General features: G+C 40.8%; 1 protein-coding gene across 2 annotated transcripts in view; it reads left to right on the top strand.

The window, feature by feature from the left end:
- The window catches only part of unkl (unk like zinc finger), a 133,077-nt gene that overhangs the window by 58,936 nt on the left and 49,862 nt on the right, over positions 1-24,279 (top strand). For both annotated transcript variants that reach the window (XM_080206609.1, XM_080206608.1), the window contains exon 3: positions 2,236-2,412. In XM_080206609.1, the coding sequence (XP_080062735.1) occupies positions 2,236-2,412 (177 nt within the window). The remainder of the gene's footprint in view (positions 1-2,235; positions 2,413-24,279) is intronic.

Below are 24,279 nucleotides of genomic sequence, written 5' to 3'. Positions count from 1 at the left end.
TGGAAAGCTGTATGTATGTGACGAGTATTGAAGTATTACAGCATTGCCTTTTTTGACTGGTTCTTAGAGTACAGATTCTGTATTGTGTGAGTAGGTCAAAACAAGAATACCAAGCAATCTGCTCATTCACCTTAACTAATAGTGTTGCAACTGTTGAAAGCTTTCGTTAATGCTGTTCTAGAGTGTTCAACTAAGCACTCTCGTCTTTCAAATTTAATAAAATTGCAACCTGATTTTAATTGGCATTTTGTACCTTGAAGCAGTTTAATTTCATTTTAAGAATTGAAGTATTCTTTCGTGCAGTTTTTTTAAAAAAAAGTTAATAATGTTCCCCTTTCCCTCATTATAAAATTTCAACACTGCAAGTTAAGTAGAATTCATTGTATATGAACAGTTAACATAGGTGATTTTTTCCCCCTAATTTGCAGCATTATGGGAAAGAGCAATTAGGAGGGTGCGAGATAGCCAATCCAAATAACCAGCTGGTTATTTGTATTGACGCTGGGTTAATGTTTCTTTTGCATTTGTCTTAATTATTGTACATTGCCTTGAATTATTTATTCATCCCAAAAGGGTTCCAGATTTTGTACTGATAAACTTCTCTTGCAATTCAGTTTTTGTGCCATTTGCAAATCATTGTTGGGGTATTTTGCATCAGCTATTGTATTTGAAGTCTAGAATTAAGTTTTTGTGGTCTTTAACTAATCTCAAAACCAGAAACTGAAATAGGAGTGACAGAGGATTGTAGTAGAATAAATATTTTTAAACAAATGTATATATTGCAGCTTTTTTGCTATATTGTGGGAAAGTATGATTGCATTGTGGATTTATATTAGCGATTTGCTGACAAATCTGGCCATCAAGTCCATTAGGAAACTTGTTCCCTTCAACTAAATGTTTCCAATGTTGGACTTCCAGGAGCTTACTAGTTAAATTTTGATCACTGTTGTGAGTTCTTTAATTGTGATCTTCTGTTTAGACCTTCTTCATTGTGGAATATGCATTCAACATTTGACTTTGAGTTTAAGTTAAATCTGACTTGTCAAAGTAGACTGTTCCAATGGGTAGTGCTATGACACTGAGCAAGGTTTTGATTTTTACCTTTCGTCCTTCCCCTGCTGAGGAGACGTATATACTCCTAAAATGAGAAGGGAAAACTTTGAGGAATGTTTTGAAGCGTATTGGAGCCTTGGAACAATTTGATGATAGCTAATGTATGCACTTATGGGACAAAAAGATGAAAAACTGTTTTGGGATTTATCAAAAACATTGAACTCCTTAACTTTGTTAGGCTGTTTTTTTCCATAGTTACTGATTACAATGATAAAGTATTTTAGGCTAATGGCATAACCTTCTGGGAAGGACATCAGCATATGCCCTCTCCTGCAATTTTGCATCAATGTATAACACTTCAATTTACATATTAATTTTAGTGTCTTTCTAAAACTGCTTCAAAAATAGCTTATTGTCAGAGTTGCATCTTTTCATTATGCCATTGGAAGCCTGTAAATCATGCTGGTTATCCCCAAAGAGCTCAGACCTTGGAAGTTGGCATTTTCAATAAATAATCAAAACTCATCCAAAACCTTACAAAGCCCCTGGCAGATAGAGGGAAGTGACTTAGTGTGTGGTGCTTGTGTCTTATGACAAAAATAGAGGGCCAATGTAATTGCTCTTAACCTTGAAAGACCTATTTTCCTATAAACGAGAGTAAAGCTTGAGTGTAGGTACATGTGAGAATGCCAACTTGTTGAGTAATGGACAATACCACAACTTTCCTTCCCTTAACAAACAATTGCATTATTCTCTTTTATTTGAGGTTAATTTTATCTTTCATCCATAATACAAGAGACCAAATCGGCTCTTTGTCCTTACCCTCCTTATATTTTTGATCTGTGGTTTCAATGGAATGACCCTCTGGTTTAAATTTTTAATGCTTTTCATGCATGTCCAAATGTCCAAACAACTGAAGAAACCCTTTTGACTGATAATTGTGCTGAGATCATTAATTCCAGATATATATTTCCACATTATTATGAAGTTGTCTTTGCTAATGGATTGCACTGGAAACTGAAGGGATATTATAGTTTTAAATTGTCAGAAAATATAAATGTAGTTTTTCCTCAGACAATATTCCTCAGAAATAAATATTGTATAGTGTTTCAAATCTGGAATGAACAATACGAGTGATTGAGTTGTAGTTAACGACATAAACAAATTTTATTTCTTTTGTAGTTGTCCATATCTCCATCGAACTACTGGGGACACAGAAAGGAAGTATCATCTACGTTACTATAAGACTGGTACATGCATCCATGAAACAGATGCTCGTGGGCACTGTGTGAAAAATGGACTTCACTGTGCATTTGCTCATGGTCCACATGATCTTCGCCCTCCAGTGTATGACATAAGGTACTCTTAGTTAATGTAATGATAATATGTTATGTATATAATTTTCAGGCTACTTGTTAACTCTTGTACTTGTGCTGCTTGCAATACATTTTCCAGTTGTCTCTGGCAGGTGCTGCTCCTCTCAGTTCACCCATTTTAACGTAGAACACTACAGCACAAACAGGCCCTCCGGCCCAAAAGTTGCGCCGATCATAGTAATACCTACCAGGCCATAGAACTATCTGTAACTCCCAATCCCATTAAATCCCATGTACTCATCCAGAGGTCTTTTAAAAGACCCTAACGAGTTTGCCTCTACCACCACCGACAGCAGCCAATTTCACTCACTCACCACCCTCTGAGTGAAAAACTTACCCCTAACATCTCCTCTGTACTTGCTTCCCAGCACCTTAAACCTGTGTCCTCTCATAGTGATCATTCCAGCCCTGGGAAATAGCCTCCGAGAATCCACCCTATATGTTCCTCGCAACATTTTATAAACCTCTATCAGGTCGCCTCTCAACCTTCGTCTCTCCAGGGAGAAGAGACCTATCTCCCTCGACCTATCTTCATAAGGCATGCCTCCCAATCCAGGCAACATCCTCGTAAATCTCCTCTGCACCCTCTCAATAGCTTCCACATACTTCCTGTAGTGAGGTGACCAGAACTGCGCACAGTACTCCAAGTGGGGTCTGACAAGGGTCTTACAAAGTTGCAGCATTACCTCCCGACTCCTAAACTCAATCCCTCGATTAATGAAGGCCAGTACGCCATACGCCTTCTTGACCACATCCTCCACTTGCGAGGCCGATTTAAGAGTCCTACGGACCCAGACCCCAAGATCCTTCTGCTCCTCCTGCTCCTCAACACTGCTAAGACTCCTACTCTTGATATTGTACTCCTTCATCCCATTGGTCCTGCCAAAATGGACCACTACACATTTATCTGCATTGAAGTCCATCTGCCACTTCTCCGCCCAGTCTTGCATCCTATCTATGTCACGCTGCAACTTCTGACATCTCTCCAGACTATCCACAATACCACCAGCCTTCGTATCGTCAGCGAACTTACTAACCCATCCTTCCACTTACTCATTCAAGTCATCTATGAAAATGACAAACAGCAAGTATCTTAGAAAGATCCCTGGGACACTCCACTGGTGACTGACCTCCATGCAGAAAAAGACCCATCCACAACTACTCTTTGCCTTCTGCAGGCAAGCCAGTTCTGGATCCACAAGGCCAAAGCCCCTTGGATCCTGTACCCCCTCACCTTCTCAAGAAGCCTTGCATAGGGGACCTTATTAAAATTTTCCAAATGAAACTGTCGCTCTGATTTTTACTGCATTGCTCTTTGAACACTCTGGTTTTTATTTCCGACTGCATTTTAATTGGAAGGTGGCTGTTGAGGGCACGTCCAACATTTTGATGCTAACATTGCATTTGCCACCTTAACTGCTGACTGAACCTGCACATTAACTTTAAGAGAATTTTGAACGAGGACTCCCAAGTCCCTTTTGTGTTTCTGATTTCCTAAACGTTTTCCCGTTTAGAAAATAGCCTATGCCTCCATTCCTCTTTCCAAGGTGCATAACTTCATGCTTTTCCACATTGTATTCCATTCGCCACTTCTTTGTTCATTCTCCTAACCTGTCCAAGTCCTGCGGCCCACCTGCTTCCTCAATACTATCTGTCCCTCGACATATCTTTGTATCATCTGCAAACTTAGCAACAATGTCTTCAGTTCCTTCTTTCAAATCATTATTTGTATAGTGTGAAAACTTGTGGTCTGAGCACTGACCCCCTGAGGCACACCACTAGTGACCAGCTGCCATCCTGAGAAAGACCTCTTTATCCCACTCTCTGCCTTCTGCCAGTCAGCCAATCTATCCATGCCAGGATCTTACATTTAACATCATGGGCACTTATTTAACAGAACCCTATGCAGTACCTTGTCAAACGCCTTCTGGAAACCTAAATAAATCCCGTCCATCGATTCTCCTTTATCTAACTTCCTTGTTACTTGCTCAAAGAACTCTTAACAGATTTTTCAAACAGGACCTCCCCTTGACAAAGCTGACTCAGTCCTACTTTATCATGCGCTTCCAAGTACTCTACGATCTCATCTTTACTAACGGACTCTAAAATCTTGCCACTGACCGAAGTCAGGCTAACCAGTCTGTAATTTCCCATCTGCTGCCTCCCTCCCATCTTAAACAGCATTGTTATTTTCCAGTTCTCTGGTACCCTTCCCACCTCCAGTGATCCCTGAAAGATTACCACCAATGTCACCACAATTTCCACAGTTATCTCTTTTAGAACCCTGGAATGTAATCCGTCCGGTTCAGGTGGTTTATTCACCTTCAGACCTTTCAGTTTTCCCAGAACTTTCTCCTTAGTGATGGCCATTACACTCATCTGTGCCCCTGACTCTCCTGGAGCTCTGGCATCCTACTGGTGTCTTCCATCATGAAGACTGATGCAAAGTAACCATTCAGTTCCTCTGTCATTGCTTTGTTTTCTATTAAATCATTAAAATCATTGCTTTGTTTTCTATTTGTTTTCTATTATGGGGAGAAAGCAGGAAAGTGGAACTGACCCACTTCAGATCAGGCATGATCTTATTGAATGGCGGGGCAAGCACGAAGGGCTAGATGGCCTACTCCTGCTCCTATTTCTTATGTTCTTATGTTCTTTTCTTATGTTAATACTTGTCCAGCTCATTTTCGTGTGGTCCAATGACTATTTTTGCCTCTCTTACCTTGTATATATGAAAAAAATACTCTTCCTATCTTTATATTACCAGCTAGCTTACATTCATATTTCATTCCTCCTCCATTGTGCCTCTTGGATAATTCTCAAAAAACTCCTGCCATTGCTGTTCCACTGTCTTCCCTGCAAGGCTTCCTTTCCAATCAGCTCTGGCCAGCTCCTCCCTCATATTTTTGTAGTTTATTTAATTGCAATACCGTTACATATGACTCCAATTTCTCCCCCTCAAACTGCAGGGTAAATTCTATCATATTGTGGTCACTGCTTCTGAAGTGTTCCTTCACCTTAAGATCCCTACACATTACACATTCACCAAATCCAAAATAGCCTGTTCCCTCATAGGCTCTGTCACAAGCTGCTCCAAAAAAACCATCTCTTAGACATTCCACAAATTCCTTTTCTTGGGATCCATTACCTACCTGATTTTCCCAGTCCACTTGCATATTGAAGTCCCCCATGATTATTGTAATATTGCCTTTTTTATGTCTTTTTATTTTCTGCCTCACATCCTGACTGCTGTTAGGGGTCCTATACATAACTCCCATCAGGATCTTTTTACCTTTGCAATTTCTCAGCTCGACCCACAGAGATCCTATGCCTTCTGATCCTACATCACTTGCTATTGATTTAACTTCATTCCTTTCTAACAATGCAATCCCACCCCCTTTGCCTACCTGCTTGTCCTTCCGATAGTTCACATATCCTTGGATATTTAGATCCCAGCCCTAATCCCACATTTGTGATGCCCACAACATCGTACTGTCCAATTTCAGTGTCTGCAACAAGCTAATTTATCTTGTTCCATATACTGCGCTCATTTAGGTACAACACCTGCATTGACCTCCCTTCTCATACTTGTCACCTTTTTTGCTCTGCCTGAGGTTAGATTCCTACCACCTTCTACACACTCGATTCTATCACATGGTCTGGAAACTTTCTCCTGAGCCCTCAGCTCCACTAACCTGCACTTTCATCCTCACCTTTAACTTTGATTTCCTAATTCTCCATACAACTGAACCCTTCTTCCTCCTCCCCCATTATTTAGTTTAAAGCCCTAATTACAGCCCTAGTTGTACAATTCACCAGGACTCCGTTCCAGCATGATTCAGATGAAGACCGTCCCATCGGAACAGGTCCCCTCTTCCTCAATACTGGTGCCAATGTCCCATAAATTCAAATCCGTTCCTCCCACACAAATCTTTGAGCCATGTATTCACCACCTCAAATCTTAGTGACCTGGTGCCAATTAATAATTCAGAAATTATCAGCTTTTTGGTTCTGCTTTCTAATTTAGCTTCTAGCTGTTCATACTCCCTTAGCAGAACCTTTATCCCTGTTCTCCCTATGTCATTGGTACCTACGTGGACCACTACAACTGGATCTTTAGCCTCCCACTCCAAGTTCCTCTGCGGCCCGGATAAGATATCCTGAACTTGAGCACCAGGCAGGCAACACAATCTTTGGGATTTTCAATTCTGAGTCGCAGAGAACAGTGTCAATGCTCCTAACTGTACTATCCCCAATTATGACTACATTTCTTTTTTCTCTCCCCACTTGAACGCCTCTCTGTACCAAGGTGCCACGGTCTGTTTGCTCATCCTCCCTGCAGTATCCGTTCCCGTTCACACAGGGAGTAAGAATCTCAAACCTGTTGAACAAATTCAGGGTCTATGGCTCCTGCAACCCTACCTCCTGGTTCCCTCTACCTGCCTCACTTGCAGCCACACCCTCCTGTCCCTGCCCTCTGGTCAAATTCAAGGTATGTAATCTAAGGGTGTGACTGCTTCCTGGAACACAATGTCCAGGTATCTCTCGCTCTCTCTGATGTGTCACAGCATCTGAAGTTCCAAATCCAGCTCATCCACTCTGAGCTGGAGTTCCTCAATCAACCAACACTTAAGTATAGACATGCTCACTGGGAACCACAGTAGGGTCCACCAGCTCCCTCCATCTCAATTTTATTTAATCAGTTTTAAATTTGGGTTTAAATTTTTTAAAAAATTATGTATCTCCTTGTTACCTCAATCTCAATGTCTAACTAGTAATTTAAATGGGTTTTCAAAATTAGCACAGCTGCCTGTTAGCCAAGCAAATCACAGCCTTTCTGCAATGTCACTTATATGTGTTTTTTATCTAAACTCACTGTCAGTTTCAGAGAATCAAGAATAGCACTTGCTGACCAATCAGCACTCTGCCTTGTAGCCTCTGCTGCCTGTTTCACCTAACTCCCTGTTTTCACTCAACTCCAAAAGCACCCCACACAGCCAGGCAACACTCACTATACGGCCAGAGTAGCACTGTGAGGCCTTGTTTTTATAGGCACAACTTAGAAAGTCTTGGAACTGATTTTAACTAGCTGTACAACAACTAGCCAAGTTCAGTTGAGAGGTGACTTAGCTGATTTCTATTGCAGTTAAAGTGCAGTTTTAACTTCCCAAATAAGAACTAATTTAACTCATCCTAAAAGGAAGTTTAATGATTACTTACCTCCTTATAACTTACCACTCAAACTCCAACTGCAAAAGCACTTCTCACTTTTAGGCAGTACTCACCTGAGGCTGTATAAGGCCCTGGTCAGACTCCATTTGGAGCATGGTGAACAGTTGCCCCATATCTAGGCAAGGATGTGCTGGCCTTTGAAGGAGTCCAGAGGAGGTTCACAAGAATGATCCCTCGAATAAGAAGCTTGTCGTATGGGGAACGATTGAGGACTCTGGGTCTGTGCTCGTTGGAGTTTAGAAGGATGAGGCAGGATCTTATTGAAGCTTACAGAATACTGCGAAACCTGGATAGAGTGGACGTGAAGAGGATGTTTCCATTAGCAGGAACAACTTCTGGCTAAAGGGACCATCATTTAAAACAAAAATGAGGAGAAATTTCTTCAGCCTCCCAGTAGAGAATGGTGTAACTCTGCTGCAGAAGCTGTGAAGGTCAGGTCATTGAGTGTCTTCAAGACAGACAGTTTCTTGATTAATAAGGGGATCAGGAGTTATGGGGAAAAGGCAGGAGATTGGGGATGAGAAAAATATCCGCCATGATTGAATAGCAGAGCAAACTCGATGGGCCATGTGGCCTAATTCTGCTCCCATGTCTCTTATGGTTTTATAACATTTGTTATTCTATTTCTAATTACCTTGAACTGAGTGGCTTGTTTGGCCTTTTGAGAGGGCGTTTAGGTGTCAATCTCATTTCTATCGATCTTTAGTCACACAAGGCAGATCAGGTGAGGATGGCAATTTTCTTATCTAATGAATCAGATGGGTTTTGTGGCAATTGATGGTCACCATTATTGAGACAAGCTTTCAATTCCAAATTTTTTAAATTAATTGAATTCAAATTCCACCAGCTGCCTATAGTGGGATTTGAATGCGTGTCTCCAGAGCATTAACTTGGGCCTCTGGATTGCTATTCCAGGAACATTACTACTTTGTCACTACCCTGAATGACATTGCAGCTTTCCAGTCTGTGTTCTAAGAATTGCTATGAGGCCTTTATTTTTGGAAATATAGTTTTTCAGCTTTCAACTGACAGGAAATTTTGCAATTTGAACTGAACCAGAGAAAACAGCTTAAAAATGCAAGGCTACATTGCAACATGGATATGAGAAACAAATTCATCTCTCTTGGGAGTGTGAAGAGAGCGATATTTCCAAACACCCATTGAAACTCAGGAAGAGATATTAAAAATGCCTAAGCACTAGAGATATTGAAACAGTGGCTGCCACAGACAGACTCACCCAAAACCCCTTGGGAATACACAATGGGTAAAGTATTTCAAGGCAAGGATGACTTGCCCAGGCAACCTTCAGCAGAGGAATCGAGGCAAGGGCTACACACACTCTTTTTTTTGGAATTAGTGTGTTGCCTGGTTCGGGAAGCCAGCTCTAGCAGAAACCTACCAATGCACTGAGGCCTCGTAATAAGTGCATGTGTGCATGCATATGTGCTGCAAAAAAGCATGTCCGAGACAAAGGTGATTTGATATTTTAAACTGTTCAAATTTGGATGCACAAGGCATACTGCTGGAATCCAACGCAAATTGCCCATTTCAATTGTTTGAGTTTGACAGATATAAACATCAGGCAAAGATGCAGACAACAAATCAGTAAATAGTATCGAAGTTTATGACTTATAAGCAAGTTTTAGAAACTTAGCATCTAACTAATTGAGGCCGAATATAAGCAATCTATACTTTTCAGTGAAACTGCACCAAATCTATACTTTCAAATGAGTAATGAATCCATGAGAAGTGGACAACAACTTGAACTCCTTATGCCAACAGAGCACTGGCCCTGAGAAACACTACATCTTCCTGGGATTTTGACTGGCAGTGAATCGGTCACTGAACCAGTCTCAGTAGTAACTACACTCAATACTTACCTGCCCTGAAGTTCATTAGAAACTACCTTCACGCTGATAGGATGCTCAACTACCCACGAAGATCTAAACTGGATCAAAAATAGTTCCCCAAAAACACTTTGTTTTTAATATTCAAGATGTGGTAGCCCACCTTAGCCAAATTGTTTGAAATAATGAATTGGTCTGTGCTTTGTCAATAAGATGATAAGAGTTAATGCCATTGGTTCTAGCTAATTATGCACACTGTCTTAAATTGGATAGTACTTTCCTTTAACACAGAAACATAGAAATTAGGAGCAGGAGTGGGGCATTCGGCCTCTGAGCTTCCTCTGATAATTAACATGATCATGACTGATCCTCTATCTCAGCAGCGTATTCAAGCACACTCCTCAGACCTTAAGAGTTTAGAAATCTATTTCCTTCTTAAACATATTCAGTGATTTGGCCGTCAGAGCCTTCTGTAAATTCCATAGATTCAACACTCTGAGTGAAGACATTTCTCCTCATCTTAGTCCTAAATGACCTACCTCGTGTCTCGAGATTATGATCCCTTGTTCTAGACTTTCCAGTCAGAAGAAACAACATTCTTGCATCCAGTCTGTTGAGCTCTGACAGACATTTCAATGAGATCCCCTTTCATTCTTCTAAATTCCTGTGAATACAAGCCCAATTGACCTTATCACTCCTTGTGTGACAATCCTGCCATTCCAGCAATCAGTCTGGTGAAGGTTTGCTGTGCTCTTTCAATGACAAATATATCCTGCTTTCATAATGAGACCAAAACAGCATGTAATATTCCAGGTGTGATCTTACCAAGATTGTGGTTAATGTATGCTAGTCCTCTTGCAACAACTGCTTGCTGTAACTGCATGCTTGCTTTAAGTGACTGGTGTACTGGGTCACCTAGGTACCTTTGTATGTCAACATTTCCCAGTTTACCACTATTTAAATAATATTCTGCCATTTTGTTTCTCCATCTGAAGTGCATACTGTTGCATTTATCCACTTAATATTGCACCTGCCATGTATTTGTCTGTTCACTCAATTTGTCTAAATCATCTTGAAGCCTCTTAATATCTTCCTCACCACTAACATTGCCATCAATGTTTATGTCATCAGCAAGCTTGGAAGTATTACTTTTGGTTCCCTTATCCAATTTGATGTAAATGATGAATAGCTGGGGCCCAAGCTCTGATCCCTACCCACTAGTCACTGCTTACTACTTTGAAAAAGACCTGTTTAATCCTTCTCTTTCCTGTCTGCTAATCAATTCTGAATCCGTGCTGATATATTATCCCTAATTCCATATGCTTTAATTTTGCACACTAACCTCTTACAGAGTCTTAGAGGTTTACAGCCTGGAAACAGGCCCTTTGGCCCAACTTGTCCATACTGCTCAGTTTTTATGTGAGACTTTATCAAGCTATGGCTTTTATCATGATATCTTTACATGAGTCCCTTTCATTAAGATAAATTTAACAATGAGAATCTGTGTTAGCTACACATTAGCTACTTCCCTCAGGAATGTAACACCACTGTTTAAGAAGGGAGGGAGGCAGCAGATGGGAAATTACAGGCCAGTTAGCCTGACTTCAGTCATTGGCAAGATTTTAGAGTCCATTATTAAAGATGCGATCGCGGAGTACTTGGAAGTGCATAATAAAGGAGGGCTGAGTCAGCATGGCTTTGTCAAGGGGAGGTCATGTTTGCCAAACCTGTTAGAGCTCTTTGAGGAGGTAATAAGGAAGTTAGATAAAGGAGAACCAGTGGACATGATTTATTTAGATTTCCAAAAGGCGCCGCATAGGAAACTGTTAAGTAAGTTAAGAGCCCATGGTGTTAACGGTAAGATCCTGGCATGGATAAAGGATTGGCTGATTGGCAGAAGGCAGAGAGTTGGGATAAAGAGGTCTTTTTCAGGATGGCAGTCAGTGATTAGTGGTTTGTCTGAGGGGTCAGTGCTGGGACCACAACTTTCCACTATACATATTAACGATTTGGAAGAGGAACTGAAAGCACTGTTGCTAAGTTTGCAGATGATACAAAGGGAGAGGTAGTGTTGAGGAAACAGGGGAGCTGCAGAAGGATTTGGACAGGTTAGGAGAGTGGGCAAAGAAGTGGCAGGTGGAATACAATGTGGAAAGTGTGAGGTTATGCCCTTTGGAAGGAGGAATGGAGGCTTAGACTATTTTCTAAATGGGGAAAATGCTTAGGAAATCAGAATCACAAAGGGACTTGGGAGTCCTTGTTCAAGATTCTCTTAAGGTTAACGTGCAGGTTCAGTCGACAGGAAGGCAAATACAATGTTAGCATTCATGTCAAGAGGGCTAGGATACAAAAGTAATTCTGAGACTGCATAAGGCTCTGGTCAGACCTTATTTGGAGTATTGAGCAGTTTTGGGCCCCAATATCTAAGGAAGGATGCGCTGGCCTTGGAAAGGGTCTAGAGGAGGTTCACAAGAATGATCCCTGGAATGCAGAGCTTGTCATATGAGAAACGGTTGAGGACTGTGGGTCTGCACTCGTTGGAGTTTAGAAGGATGCAGGGAGGATCTTATTGAAACTTAAAGGATACTGCAAGGCCTAGATAGAATGGACGTGGAGAGGATGTTTCCACTAATAGGAAAAACTGGAACCAGAGGGCACAACCCCAGGCTAAAGGGACGATTCTTTAAAACAGAGATGAGATGAGGAATTTCTTTAGCTAGAGAGTGGTGAATCTGTGGAACTCTTTGCCGCAGAAGTCTGTGGAGGCCAAGTTATTGAGTGTCTTTAAGCCAGAAATAGGTAGGTTCTTGATTAATAAGGGGATCAGGGATTATGGAGAAAAGGCAGGAGAATGGGGATGAGAAAAATATCAGCCATGATTGAATGGTGGAGAGACTCAATGGGCCGAATGGCCTAGTTCTGCTCCTATGTCTTAGTGTGCCTTCCTGATGGGGAAGGTTTCCAAAGCTTATGCCATTTTTATTCCAGCTGTTAACGGTACTTAATTCGCTCATGAGAAAAGCTAATGGAGAAATGCAGAAATAACATGAAAAGACTTCTGATTAGTTACTGATTATTACCTACTTATGCTTCAATTACCAGAGTAACTGAGATACTTCCATTGAAATTGTCTGTTGCTAGTCAGTGATTGCTTTGTAAATAGCTTAGGATTAGTTTGTTGTAAAAGGATAACCATATCAAATTGACTGTTAGCTCAAAAAGTTTTAATCTTTCATTACAATGAATATAACTTGAATTACCTGAAAATGGTTGGGTTGCACTAAAATCTAGTACCCAGACTTGCTTACATATCCTTATAAAAAGAAACTTAAACTCCTTGATTTGACCTACCAAGGAGATTGACTAAAGGGGAGCCAATTTGCGCCTTCTCACCTGCTTGGAACAGAATTAATCATCTTAACGAACCATAATCACTGTTCGGATGTGAATATATGGATTCATCAGTTGGCTACGCAACATCTTCAAGTAGAATGTTTTCAGTGCAGTGTTGTAACTGTGTGGATGTTCGCAAATTTATTTGTGAAAAATGTGTTGTAGGTTTTTTATATGCAGTATTATACTGTGTACATGAATACATATTTTTGTGCTCATTAACTACTGCGGTTTCCATTGTTGTGAACAGGCTGCATGTTTTGCATCAAATGTCATTGAAGTGAAATATATTCAAGCTGACATGTTTGACAGATGCATTATGAAGTTGTGTTAACTTTACCTGTGTCTATGATAACCCACTGCACTAGAGCTGGTTTAGTTTGGCAATCAAGGGATACAGAATTGACTTGGGATTTTTTCTAAATTTCCTTGATTGTCTGTGGCACTAAAAGGTTTCAATAGAATGAGAAGATTTACAACTGATATATAGGTTTTATTTAAATGGTTATTCGCAAGATCTGGTATGCTATTTGGTTCATCGTAATTACTCCATCTGGAAGGACCCTGTAGTCCATTCACCCTTGTCCCAAGCAATGTCTGGATATTTCTTAGACAATTTCTATTCATCAATGTGAAGAAGGCTGGCACTCTCACCCCACTCCCATCTAAAAACGTATTAAGCACTCACAGGTTATAAATAGCACCAGCTGCATTTGAATTACAACTCCCTATAATCTGCACAACCATGTGCCTTAATTCCACGAGCCTTCCACTGTCCCAACCCCGATGTTTTCATTTTGAATTTTGTTAATTTCTTTGAATTGCTCAGTAAAGGCATGTTGTTTTCATAACTTTCCACGTAGTCTGAGCTTGTACCGAAACTTCTGGAACTGTTTTAGCTATTTAAAATAGACACCGATGCACTGTTAAGATGGCTGTCAAAAGGGTCAGATGACCCTTCAACAGTGACTGTCAAGCTTCCAGAAAGTTCCAAATTGAATAACCATGGGTGGGAGATTCACCTTGAAGTGGACTTAGCAAGGTGAATGTTATCTGTGAAATTTATGCCTGTTTGAAACTTATTCAAAACAAGGTCAGTGGACACCTGAATTCTTTGTCTATAGGTTTGCAATTTAACAAAAGAAAGCTGTTGAGACCAACTACCCATAATTTAAGTGTGAAAGGACACCACTTATCCCTTTTATATATCAGTGAGCTTTTAGCTTTAAACCATTCTAAGTGGACAATGGCCATTGACCATCTGACCCAAAATGGAGACCCTGCATTATCCAAGAGCCAGAAGATACTGAGGCACACTGCAGAGGAGTACTGACAAAACAGCTGCAGCTAAAGGCTGTGCCATCTCTCAGATTCATCAGTTGTCAGCTGGTCTGGGAACCAAACTCAAGCGAACTGCAAGTAATCAAACAGCCAAATGACTTAACATGCTCCAATTTCAATTTTCAGCTGAGAAGCAACATCCTAGTTATTCAACTGAAACCTGCTGTGAATTCTGTTTTATAAGACCCTCACTGCAACTTTAAATCACTGAATCCATTCAAGAAACCATACGCTTGCCATGTGCCAGACTGAAAATTGTACCTGTAAATCGTAACTTCAGTATAATCTGTAAACGTGCACTATCTTTTTCTGAATCCAATCTTTGTGCATTTATGAAAGCAAGTATCGAAGTTGTGTTCATTCAGGGCAAGTGTGATAAATGACCGCCTATTTATAAGCTAGCAAAAAATTGCTGCTGAATTGTTTAATTGGCATGCTGGTCCAAGGGTAAGAAAAGACACACCTTCCATAGAAAACATACTGATTGTAGACAGCAAGAATGCAAATAAATTCTGACTGTGACAGAATTGGGGCTGCATCTGTGATTTATATCCTTCGGAGCAAATGGACCAAATTGGACTTAAAGGGTTGGAATGAGAAGGGAAAATTTTTGAAACAAAGCTAAAATCGATTACAGCAGTAAGTTTCGAGAATACTGACGTTAGAAAGTAAAATGGCTGACTTTATGTAAAGGCACTTGTGCAATAGCAGGACTTGGGCTAAATTCGTACCCCTAACCATAGAACAGCTAAAAGCTATAGCTACGCAAGTAGAATTTCATGTACACCATGAAACCTGGAAACCTGAAAAATTAAAAGATGCTGGTTGAGCATTGTACCCTCATCCCTACATTGAACAGGCAAAAGATGTGGAACTTGAAGCAGACCAGGTTATCGTAGCCAAAAGTCACCTAGAAGATCAGAGGCTAGAATTAGAATTTTGGGCAAGGGAGAAGGAACAATATAGAGAATTCTGTCTGCTAAAACTGGAGAAAGAATTACAAGCACAGATGGATTGGGAACTAGGGTCGAATGAAGCAGCTTGTCAGAACTGGTTAAGGAAGAATGAAATGTCTCCCTGATGTTCTGATCCCTTGGCTGATTGTAATGAAGCATTTTAAATTTATTTTCCTTTATAGATGTGTCCCCGAATCCAAATGTATTTACTTTTCAAACATATTAGGCTTTTTTGAGTCAAAAAAAGCAGAGGTTTACTAGCTTCTGAACCTGAGGTTTAAAAAGATATGACAAAGCACACATACCAGTCTCAGAATTAAGAAGTTAGAGTCCAAATAGAACTTAAAAAGAATTTATGATTGGTCCTTTGCTTGTCCTTGAGGCATGGATTGTACAGCCATTTGAAGTTAACTTGTTTCCTTTGTGCCCTGGAGTTGAATTGAAGTTCAGTAAATGCACTTTGCTGATGGTAATTTTAGCTTCAGGGAGAGAAATAGGAAGACTCTTTACCACTTCCTTCAGTTTGTTTTCAGATGACTTTGATTTTATCTCTCTGTTTATGGCTTAGCAAAACCAGTTCTTAAACATCTTGTTTGTATATTCCAAGAAAAAGTTTGATTAATATGTCTTGCAGTCATTGTTTTGAACCAGTAATCATATTTTGAGCTGTCATTTCAAAAATCTTTGGCACATTTCAAGGTAGTAGAAGCCTACAGGAGGTGGATTATTTTGTCCTTGATGTGGGGTTTTGAATGTCTGCTGGGGTGCCTGGCTGATTAGTAGTTCCAATTGTGTTCACAGAATCATGATTGATTAAAGTTCAGCACTTTGCATTTTAATGCTTTATTTTCAAGAGTCCCCGTTTGAAGTGGCCCTTGACACCCCAGATGCAGAATTCACTGAGCAACATTTCAGCAGTGAAATCTATATAGTAACTTCCCAGAAATCTGATCAACATCGAGTGATTGGCTGTAGCCATCTTTGGCCAGTGCCTTTGCTTGTATTTTTTAACCAATTCAATATGCATTCACTCTGTCACAATTTCCGCCATTATGACGCTATTGTAAATAGCGCTGGTAATTTGATTGCCCAGAGTTTAGAAACAAGATTTGATTTCCTAGAAATATTCCTGAACTACAAAGAAACGTAGAACAGGACAGCACAGTACAGACCCTTTGGCTTTTGATGTTGTGCCGAGTTTTTTCCGAACTACTGCCCAAGTTTGAAGCAGAAAATGTTTAAACCTTCTCACAGCCTTTGACAGGCTAACAGATTAGTTAAAGAAGCTGGCAGAGATTTAGACTCTCCTAGTGCAGGCTTAGCTAGTAGGAAAAGCCCTGACATGGGACTTTGATGTTGTGGCCATTTCTGAGACTTGGATAGAGCAGGGTCAGGAATGGATGTTGCAGGTTCCGGGGTACAAATGCTTTAGTCGGAGTAGAGAAGAAGGTAGAAGGGGGGGTGGGGTAGCATTGCTAGTCAAGGACTGTATCACAGTGTCGGAGAGAAAGTTTGATGAGGACTTGTCAGTTGAGGTAGTATGGGCGGAGGTTAGAAATAGGAGAGGAGAGGTCACCCTGTTGGGAGTCTTTTATAGACCTCCTAAAAGTTCTAGAGAGGTTGAGGAAAGGATTGCGGAGACAATCCTGGTTAGGAGTGAAAGTAATAGGGTAATTGTTATGGGGGACTTTAACTTTACGAATATTGATTGGAGTTGCTATAGTTCTAGCTCGCTAGAGGGGTCAGTGTTTGTACAAAGCGTGCAGGAAGGTTTTTTGTCTCAGTATGTAGACAGGCCAACTAGAGGTGAGGCTATGTTGGATTTGGTGCTGGGAAATGAGCCAGACCAGGTGCTAGACTTGGAAGTTGGTGTGCATTTTGGTGATAGTGACCACAATTCGGTTACGTTCACCTTAGTGATGGGAAGAGATAGGCATGAACCTCGGGTCAGCAATTTTAGCTGGGGTAAGGGCGATTATGAGGCTATCAGGAGTGAATTAGGAAGCATGGATTGGATTAGGGGATTACAGGGACTGGGAACGTCTGAAATGTGGAGTTTTTTCAAGGAGCAGCTACTGCGAGTCCTTGATAGGTATGTCCCTGTCAGGCATGGTGGATTGGGTAGATCTAGGGAACCGTGGTGCACTAAAAGAGTTGAGTCGATGGTTAAAAAGAAAAAGGAGGCTTATGTTAGGATGAGATTGGAGGGCTCAGATAGTGCACTAGAAAGCTTTAGATTGGCTAGGAGGGAGTTGAAGAGTGAGTTGAGAAGGGCTAAAAGAGGACATGAGAAGACTTTGGCTGATAGGATTAAGGAGAATCCTAAGGCGTTCTATAGGTATGTCAAGAACAGAAGGTTGGTCAGGGCAAGATTAGGGCCAGTTACAGACAGCAGGGGGAAGTTGTGTGTGGAACCGGAGGAGATTGGAGAAGTATTGAACCAATATTTCTCTTCGGTGTTCACGCAGGGGGACATGAATATAGCTGAGGAGGACATTGGGTTGCAGGGGTGTAAAATAGACAGTATTACGGTTGATAAAGAGGATGTGCTGGAAATTCTTGAGGGGCTGAAAATAGATAAGTCCCCTGGTCCGGATGGGATCTACCCTAGGATTCTCTGGGAGGCTAGAGAGGTGATTGCAGAGCCTCTGGCTCAGATCTTCAGGTCGTCATTGGTCTCTGGTGTAGTCCCGGAGGATTGGAGGATAGCGAATGTTGTCCCATTGTTTAAGAAGGGGAACAGAGACTTTGCCGGGAATTATAGACCGGTGAGTCTTACTTCTGTTGTGGGCAAGGTTTTAGAAAAAATTATTAGGGATAGGATTTATAGTTATTTGGAGTGTAATGAATTGATTAGAAATAGTCAACATGGTTTTGTAGCGGGTAGGTCGTGCCTTACTAACCTTATTGAGTTTTTTGAGAAGGTGACCAAAGAGGTGGATGGGGGTAAGGCAGTTGACGTGGTATACATGGATTTTAGTAAGGCGTTCGATAAGGTTCACCATGGTAGGCTTCTGCAGAAAATGCAGATGTATGGGATTGTGGGTAATCTAGAAAGTTGGATCAGGAATTGGCTATCAGATAGGAGACAGAGGGTGGTGGTGGATGGTAAATATTCATCATGGAGTACAGTTACGAGTGGTGTGCCTCAGGGATCTGTTTTGGGGCCACTGTTGTTTGTAATTTTTATTAATGATCTGGATGAGGGTATAGTTGGGTGGATTAGTAAATTTGCTGATGACACCAAAATTGGAGGTGTGGTAGATTGTGAGGAAGGGTGTCATAGTCTGCAGGGAGACTTAGATAGGTTGCAGAGCTGGGCCGAGAGGTGGCGGATGGAATTTAATGCGGAGAAGTGTGAGGTAATTCACTTTGGTAGGAGCAACAGATGTGTCGAGTATAGGGCTAACGGGAGGACTTTGAATAGTGTGGATGAACAGAGGGATCTAGGTGTGTGTGTACATAGATCCCTGAAAGTTGGGAATCAAGTAGATAAGGTTGTTAAGAAGGCGTACGGTGTCTTGGCGTTTATTGGTAGGGGGATTGAATTTAGGAGTCGCAGTGTAATGTTGCAACTGTACACTACTCTAGTGCGGCCGCACTTGGAGTACTGTGTGCAGTTCTGGTCCCCGCATTACAAGAAGGATGTGGAGGCGTTGGAGAGGGTGCAGAGGAGGTTTACTAGGATGGTGCCTGGTATGGTGGGGAGGTCCTATGAGGAGAGACTGAGGGATTTAGGGTTGTTTTCGTTGGAAAGAAGGCGGCTAAGAGGGGATCTTATTGAAACATATAAGATGATTAGAGGTTTAGATAGGGTGGATAGTGATAGCCTTTTTCCTCGGATGGAGAAAGCTAGCACGAGGGGGCATGGCTTTAAATTAAGGGGGGGTAGCTACAGGACAGATGTCAGGGGTAGGTTCTTTACCCAGCGGGTGGTGAAGGATTGGAATGCCCTGCCTGCTGCAGTTGTAAATGCGTCTAGTTTGGGGGCGTTTAAGAGATCTCTGGATAGGTTTATGGACGAAAAGGGATTGGTATAGGCTAGTGGGTCATTGTTTTTGTAACTGGTCGGCGCAACATCGTGGGCCGAAGGGCCTGTTCTGCGCTGTAATGTTCTATGTTCTATGTTCTATCATCTCTATGCTATCTGTAGAGAATGCTAAAGTTATGAACAAACTAAGGCTACCATCCTAAGTTACTATGGACTCATCAGAGGTGTACCACCAACAGTTCTGGAACTCTTGTAAAAAGCTCAAACTTCCCCCAAATTTGGGAGAATTAAGCAGTTAACATTTGACCAGTGGATGAGAGTCCCAAAAATTGATCATATCTATGACAGATTAAGGGAAATAATTTAGTTAGGGGTTAGGAAGTGCTGCCTGTACAATCTTGAAACTTGTGTCGAGGAACAAAGATTTTCCAAAGCCAGAGGCACAACTATTATAGTAAACTATGAATTGACCTACAAACCTCTAACTTAGCATAAACCTGGATTTAGTAACTCCCACAATCTAAAGGGCGGGGGGACACTCTATATGTTTTCAAAATGGGAATCTGGACATGTTAGTTAAAGAAAATGATTGACATGCAAAGAGATCAAGAAGGATACTGCAATCAGGACGGTGTCTGTAGCCATGAGATTAGTGTCCTTGAGCTCAACTGTAACTATAAGTTCAAATGGCCAAGTTCAAAATTCAAATATATCTAAACCCAACTATTTAACTTTAGAACCTATTGAAGATGAGGTGTAAGAGGTGAATTTGGTTATCTTGCAGGGGTCTAAAACCAGCTAATCACCCACAATCACTGTAGAAATAAAATTTGTCCACGTACTGAAAACTGAATCATCTAACCTATGGGTTGTTGAAACAGCCACCAAACAGTTTAGACATATGCAGGCAGGGCTGCTGTGCATTAACATAGATTTGCGTAGCATAAGCATACTTTAATACCCTACGAAACTCTATTTTTTCCCAGACTGTAGAATTAAATTGGACACTCCACTTACCTGACAACTTACTGGTAGTCCCATGTCTGCTGGTGATAAAGTTTCCAAAGAACAACAACCAGAATAAAAATCCTAGCCCATGAGACAAAATATAACTAGGAATTTTGAAAAGGCAGAAAGGGAATAGAAGACATGAGAATATTGAATTGAATTATTGTCACATGTATTGGAGTACAGTGAAAAGTGTTGTTTTTTGAGAGCTGGGCAAACAAAACATACCATCCCTGGTGTACATGGGGAGAAGGCAAGGATAGGACACATACCATAGTGTTGCAGTTACTGATAGGATGAAAAGAAAGATCAATGAAGGCCTCTTAAAGCCAGTCCCAATGTCTGAAGAAATTCAGTTACACTTGAGTCTCATCACTGAAGGATAATGAGCAACCTAAGCTTGAGAATAAAATTATTACACACAATTGAAATATAAGATTAATGTGTGGATGGTAGAAAGAATGCAGAATATGTGATCCTATTTCTCCTGTTTACCAGGAAAGCAATGTTTTTCAAAGTAATCAAAATAGTTTGAGACTTGTCATGTCCAGTAATGTTTAAGTTTATTAAAATTTATTTATTAGTGTCACAGGTAGGGTTACATGAACACTGCACTCTGCACTCCACACTCCAGCGCCTGTTTAGGTACACTGAGGGAGAATTTAGCATGGCTGATGCATCTAATCAGCATGTCTTTTGGACTGTGGGAAGAAACCAGAGCACCCAGAGGAAACCCACGCAGACATGGGGAGAACATGCAGACTCCACTCAGTGACCCAAGCCAGAAATTGAATCCAGACCCCTGGCACTGAGGTAGCAGTCCTTGCACATGCCAGCATGCTGTCCATGACATGTCATACTCATAACTATGGATTGAGCTTGTATGGAAACTTTTGAACTTCCTTTTATTTACCTGAAATGGACACTAATGAACATTTAGGATGTCTACCAAAAGTTCAGGTGACCTTTGTTTATTCAACACGGATTGCCAAGCTTCTGGAAAGGTCTGAATGAAATAACCCATACGTGGGGACTTCCTTCCCAATCGACATATCAAGACAGATGTTATCTGTAGAGATAATGCCTGTCATTGTTTGACGTTTACTCAAAACACAGTCAACGGACTCATAGACTGTGTATCTCTAGGTTTGCAATTCAACATAAGAAAGCTGACGAGACCAATTATCCACAAGTTTAAGTATGAAAGACCACTATTGTGACGCTAGTGTATCTTTAAGAGATTTTTTAAAAAAACCATGATCTCTGCACCTCACAGCCTTAAGTGATGTCATTGGTGGGAAGGGAAAGAAAAACTGCAGCTCAGGTGACAAGGTTTGTTTTAGCTGCAGCGTTAGAAGCATAGTTGAAAGAGGTCACTGCTTTTAGTTTGAAAGTTTTACCAGTTAGCTGAAAGAGAGGCTTATTACCATGCTGCAGTAATTAATCAGTGTTTTGGTAAGTTGATATGATTGCAGGCTCCTCTGAGCTTTCAAGATCATTTAAAATCAGCATTCAACCCAGGGAACTGGATTCTGATTTTCTGTAAGCTTTAGCCTGTGCAATGATAAATCTGTTTAAAGGGTTTTGTTTATTGGATATTGTTTTAATTGGATCATCTGATATAAAAATTGGTTACGGGTTGTACATTATAGTGGTTGTTTTATTTCTTGTTTGTAATTGATAAAGCTTTTTGCTAATTTTAATACTATACATGTTAACTATACTCTTAAATAAACTTTGTTTGATAAAAGCTTCCAAGTGGGTCACTTGAATCATACCTGAAGTGAAAAGTATCATGCTTATCCGAGCCAAATTCAAGATGCAAAACTTATAGTTCAGGCAGGCTTCATAAAACACTTCGGAGTTTCTGACCTGAGCCATAACACTATCTACTTTCTATTATATATCAATGGCTCTTATTTTTAAGCCATTCTGGGTAGACTATAGCTGTTGACTTTGTGACAGAAACTCACTTCTGATACTGAGATCCTTTATTCCAAGATCCAGAAGAGACCAGGGAAGACTTGAAAACAAGACAACAGCTGCAGAGAGAGGGTATGCAATCTTTGCCTTGCAGATCCATTAGGCATCAGCCAGTCTGAAAACCAGATTCTGAAACTGGCCGAAAGTCACAGGCAACCAAATTACTTGCCCTGTTTCAGTTTCAAAGTTCACCTTAGTACCAACCTGTTAGATGTTTGATGATAGGAAACGTTGCAACTTTAAATCATCAAATCTTTTCACAAAATCATTGTCAGGTGGAAGATTGATAATCACAAATAAGAGACTGAATTAACTGTAGTCTGCAGAAGTGCCCTATTTTTATCTGTATCTAATCTTTGTGTGTATGCTTGTGCGTGCATGGGGCAGAGCATGACGTTGCTTTAATTCTGACTTAATGTGCAAGAATAATTAAACATCTTGTCAGCTTGTTGCAAATTTTTAAATTAGAATATACTTTCCAAGGGAGAGGAGAGACAACTGTTTCCCCACACAATCTACTGATTATGGGCAATAAGAGAGCAAATATATTACATCTACGAATTGTGTGAATTCTGCAGAGAGAGGACTTTCTTTTATTGGCTTGTCCTGGATTCAAACTTAAGCCAAAGTTCAGAAATTAAAAACAAACTTGAAACAATTGATGTCTTGGAATGAATATAGTCTAAGTTGCTGAAACTTGGAGGAGAGTGAAGAAATGATCCAGACCATTATCCTATTTCCAGCCTGCCCTCCTTCCAAAAAATTCCAATGTATTTGTCTTGTGGCATTGTTACAATGCCATCTATTCAAGTGCATTATGTTAAGATGTCTCCTAACTTTTGAAAAATGAGAAACAAGTGGGCAGGTTTAGAATCCTGATATCCTGTGAAGGTAAGCATTGGAGAATCAATAATTATGGTTTCCTTTCCTTCTGTCAGGAGAAACTCTAGGCAGTTGCAACATTTGTGTGAAACGTTTATACTGTGTCAGTGGCTGACAACTTTGAGAATAATTTCCATAAAATAATATTCATGATTTTCCCTGTAAGGAATGGCTTTGCATGGGCCAAACTATTTTAAGTCTGCCCAGGACAGGACTATAAATTTATTGTGTTTTTATTTCCGAAATATATTGCTGATCCAATAGTAAAAAAACAAATGCAACATACTTTTCCACAATAATTGTGATGAGTGCTGGTAATTCCATGTTCAAAGTGCAGCTACTTGGGTGGAATCTCATGAGTTCATAAGATATAAGAGGAGACTTGGGCCATTTGGCCCATCGAATCTGCTCTGCCATTTGATCATGGCTGATATAAGAACATAAGAAATAGGAGCAGGAGTAGGCCATCTAGCCCTTCGAGTCTGCCCCGCCATTCAATAAGATCATGGCTGATCTGTTGCTGCTCAGTTCCACTTTCCCGCTTTCTCCCCATAACCCTTAATCCCCTCTCTTATCAAAAACCCATCAACCCGCGTCTAAAAAATATTTAGCGAGGCAGCCTCCATCACTTCACTGAAATAAAAAAATCTCTATCTCTTGTAAACCCAGAAGGGTGAGCAATAAGCCCAAGACAATCAGTACTGAGTTACAGGACTGGTTTCCCTTGCTGAAGATGATGAAAGGGTTAACATATATGAAGGTTATATGAACCCAGAAGGGTTTACAACAGCTCACCACTAACATGGAACTGGCAATCAACCCACTGGAGTGAAGGGAGGCCATGGGGTTGGGGATAAAGTGATTATCCCTGAGCACTGCCAGCTTGGACCCCAGGCACTGTCCAATGTTCCTCGTCCCTATTTTCTCGCCTTCTCCCCATAACCCTTCAATCCAATACCAATCAAAAATCTGTCTCACTCCTCCTTAATGAGACCCCAGATGCTGGGTTGGAGGCGAGACCAGGTGGGAAAATTGGAAGATGATGTTGAGTCGCCTCTGGGCAATCCTGCTGGAGGAGTGTGAGCAATGGAGGTGGCCACCTGCTTGTCGGTAATTGATAGTCAATTAATGGCAATTAGCTGGGCGTTTTGTACCTGATTTCGGGTTGCTAGTGTCACCATATTGTTGAAGATGGTCTCCAGGCACTGTGCCAACCA

Source organism: Carcharhinus amblyrhynchos, chromosome 18 (assembly GCF_965287045.1).
Source record: "Carcharhinus amblyrhynchos chromosome 18, sCarAmb.v2.hapA, whole genome shotgun sequence".
NCBI classification, from domain to species: Eukaryota; Metazoa; Chordata; class Chondrichthyes; order Carcharhiniformes; family Carcharhinidae; genus Carcharhinus; species Carcharhinus amblyrhynchos.
The sequence above is the reverse complement of the archived record's forward strand: the minus strand, read 5'-3'. Positions and strand labels throughout refer to the sequence as shown.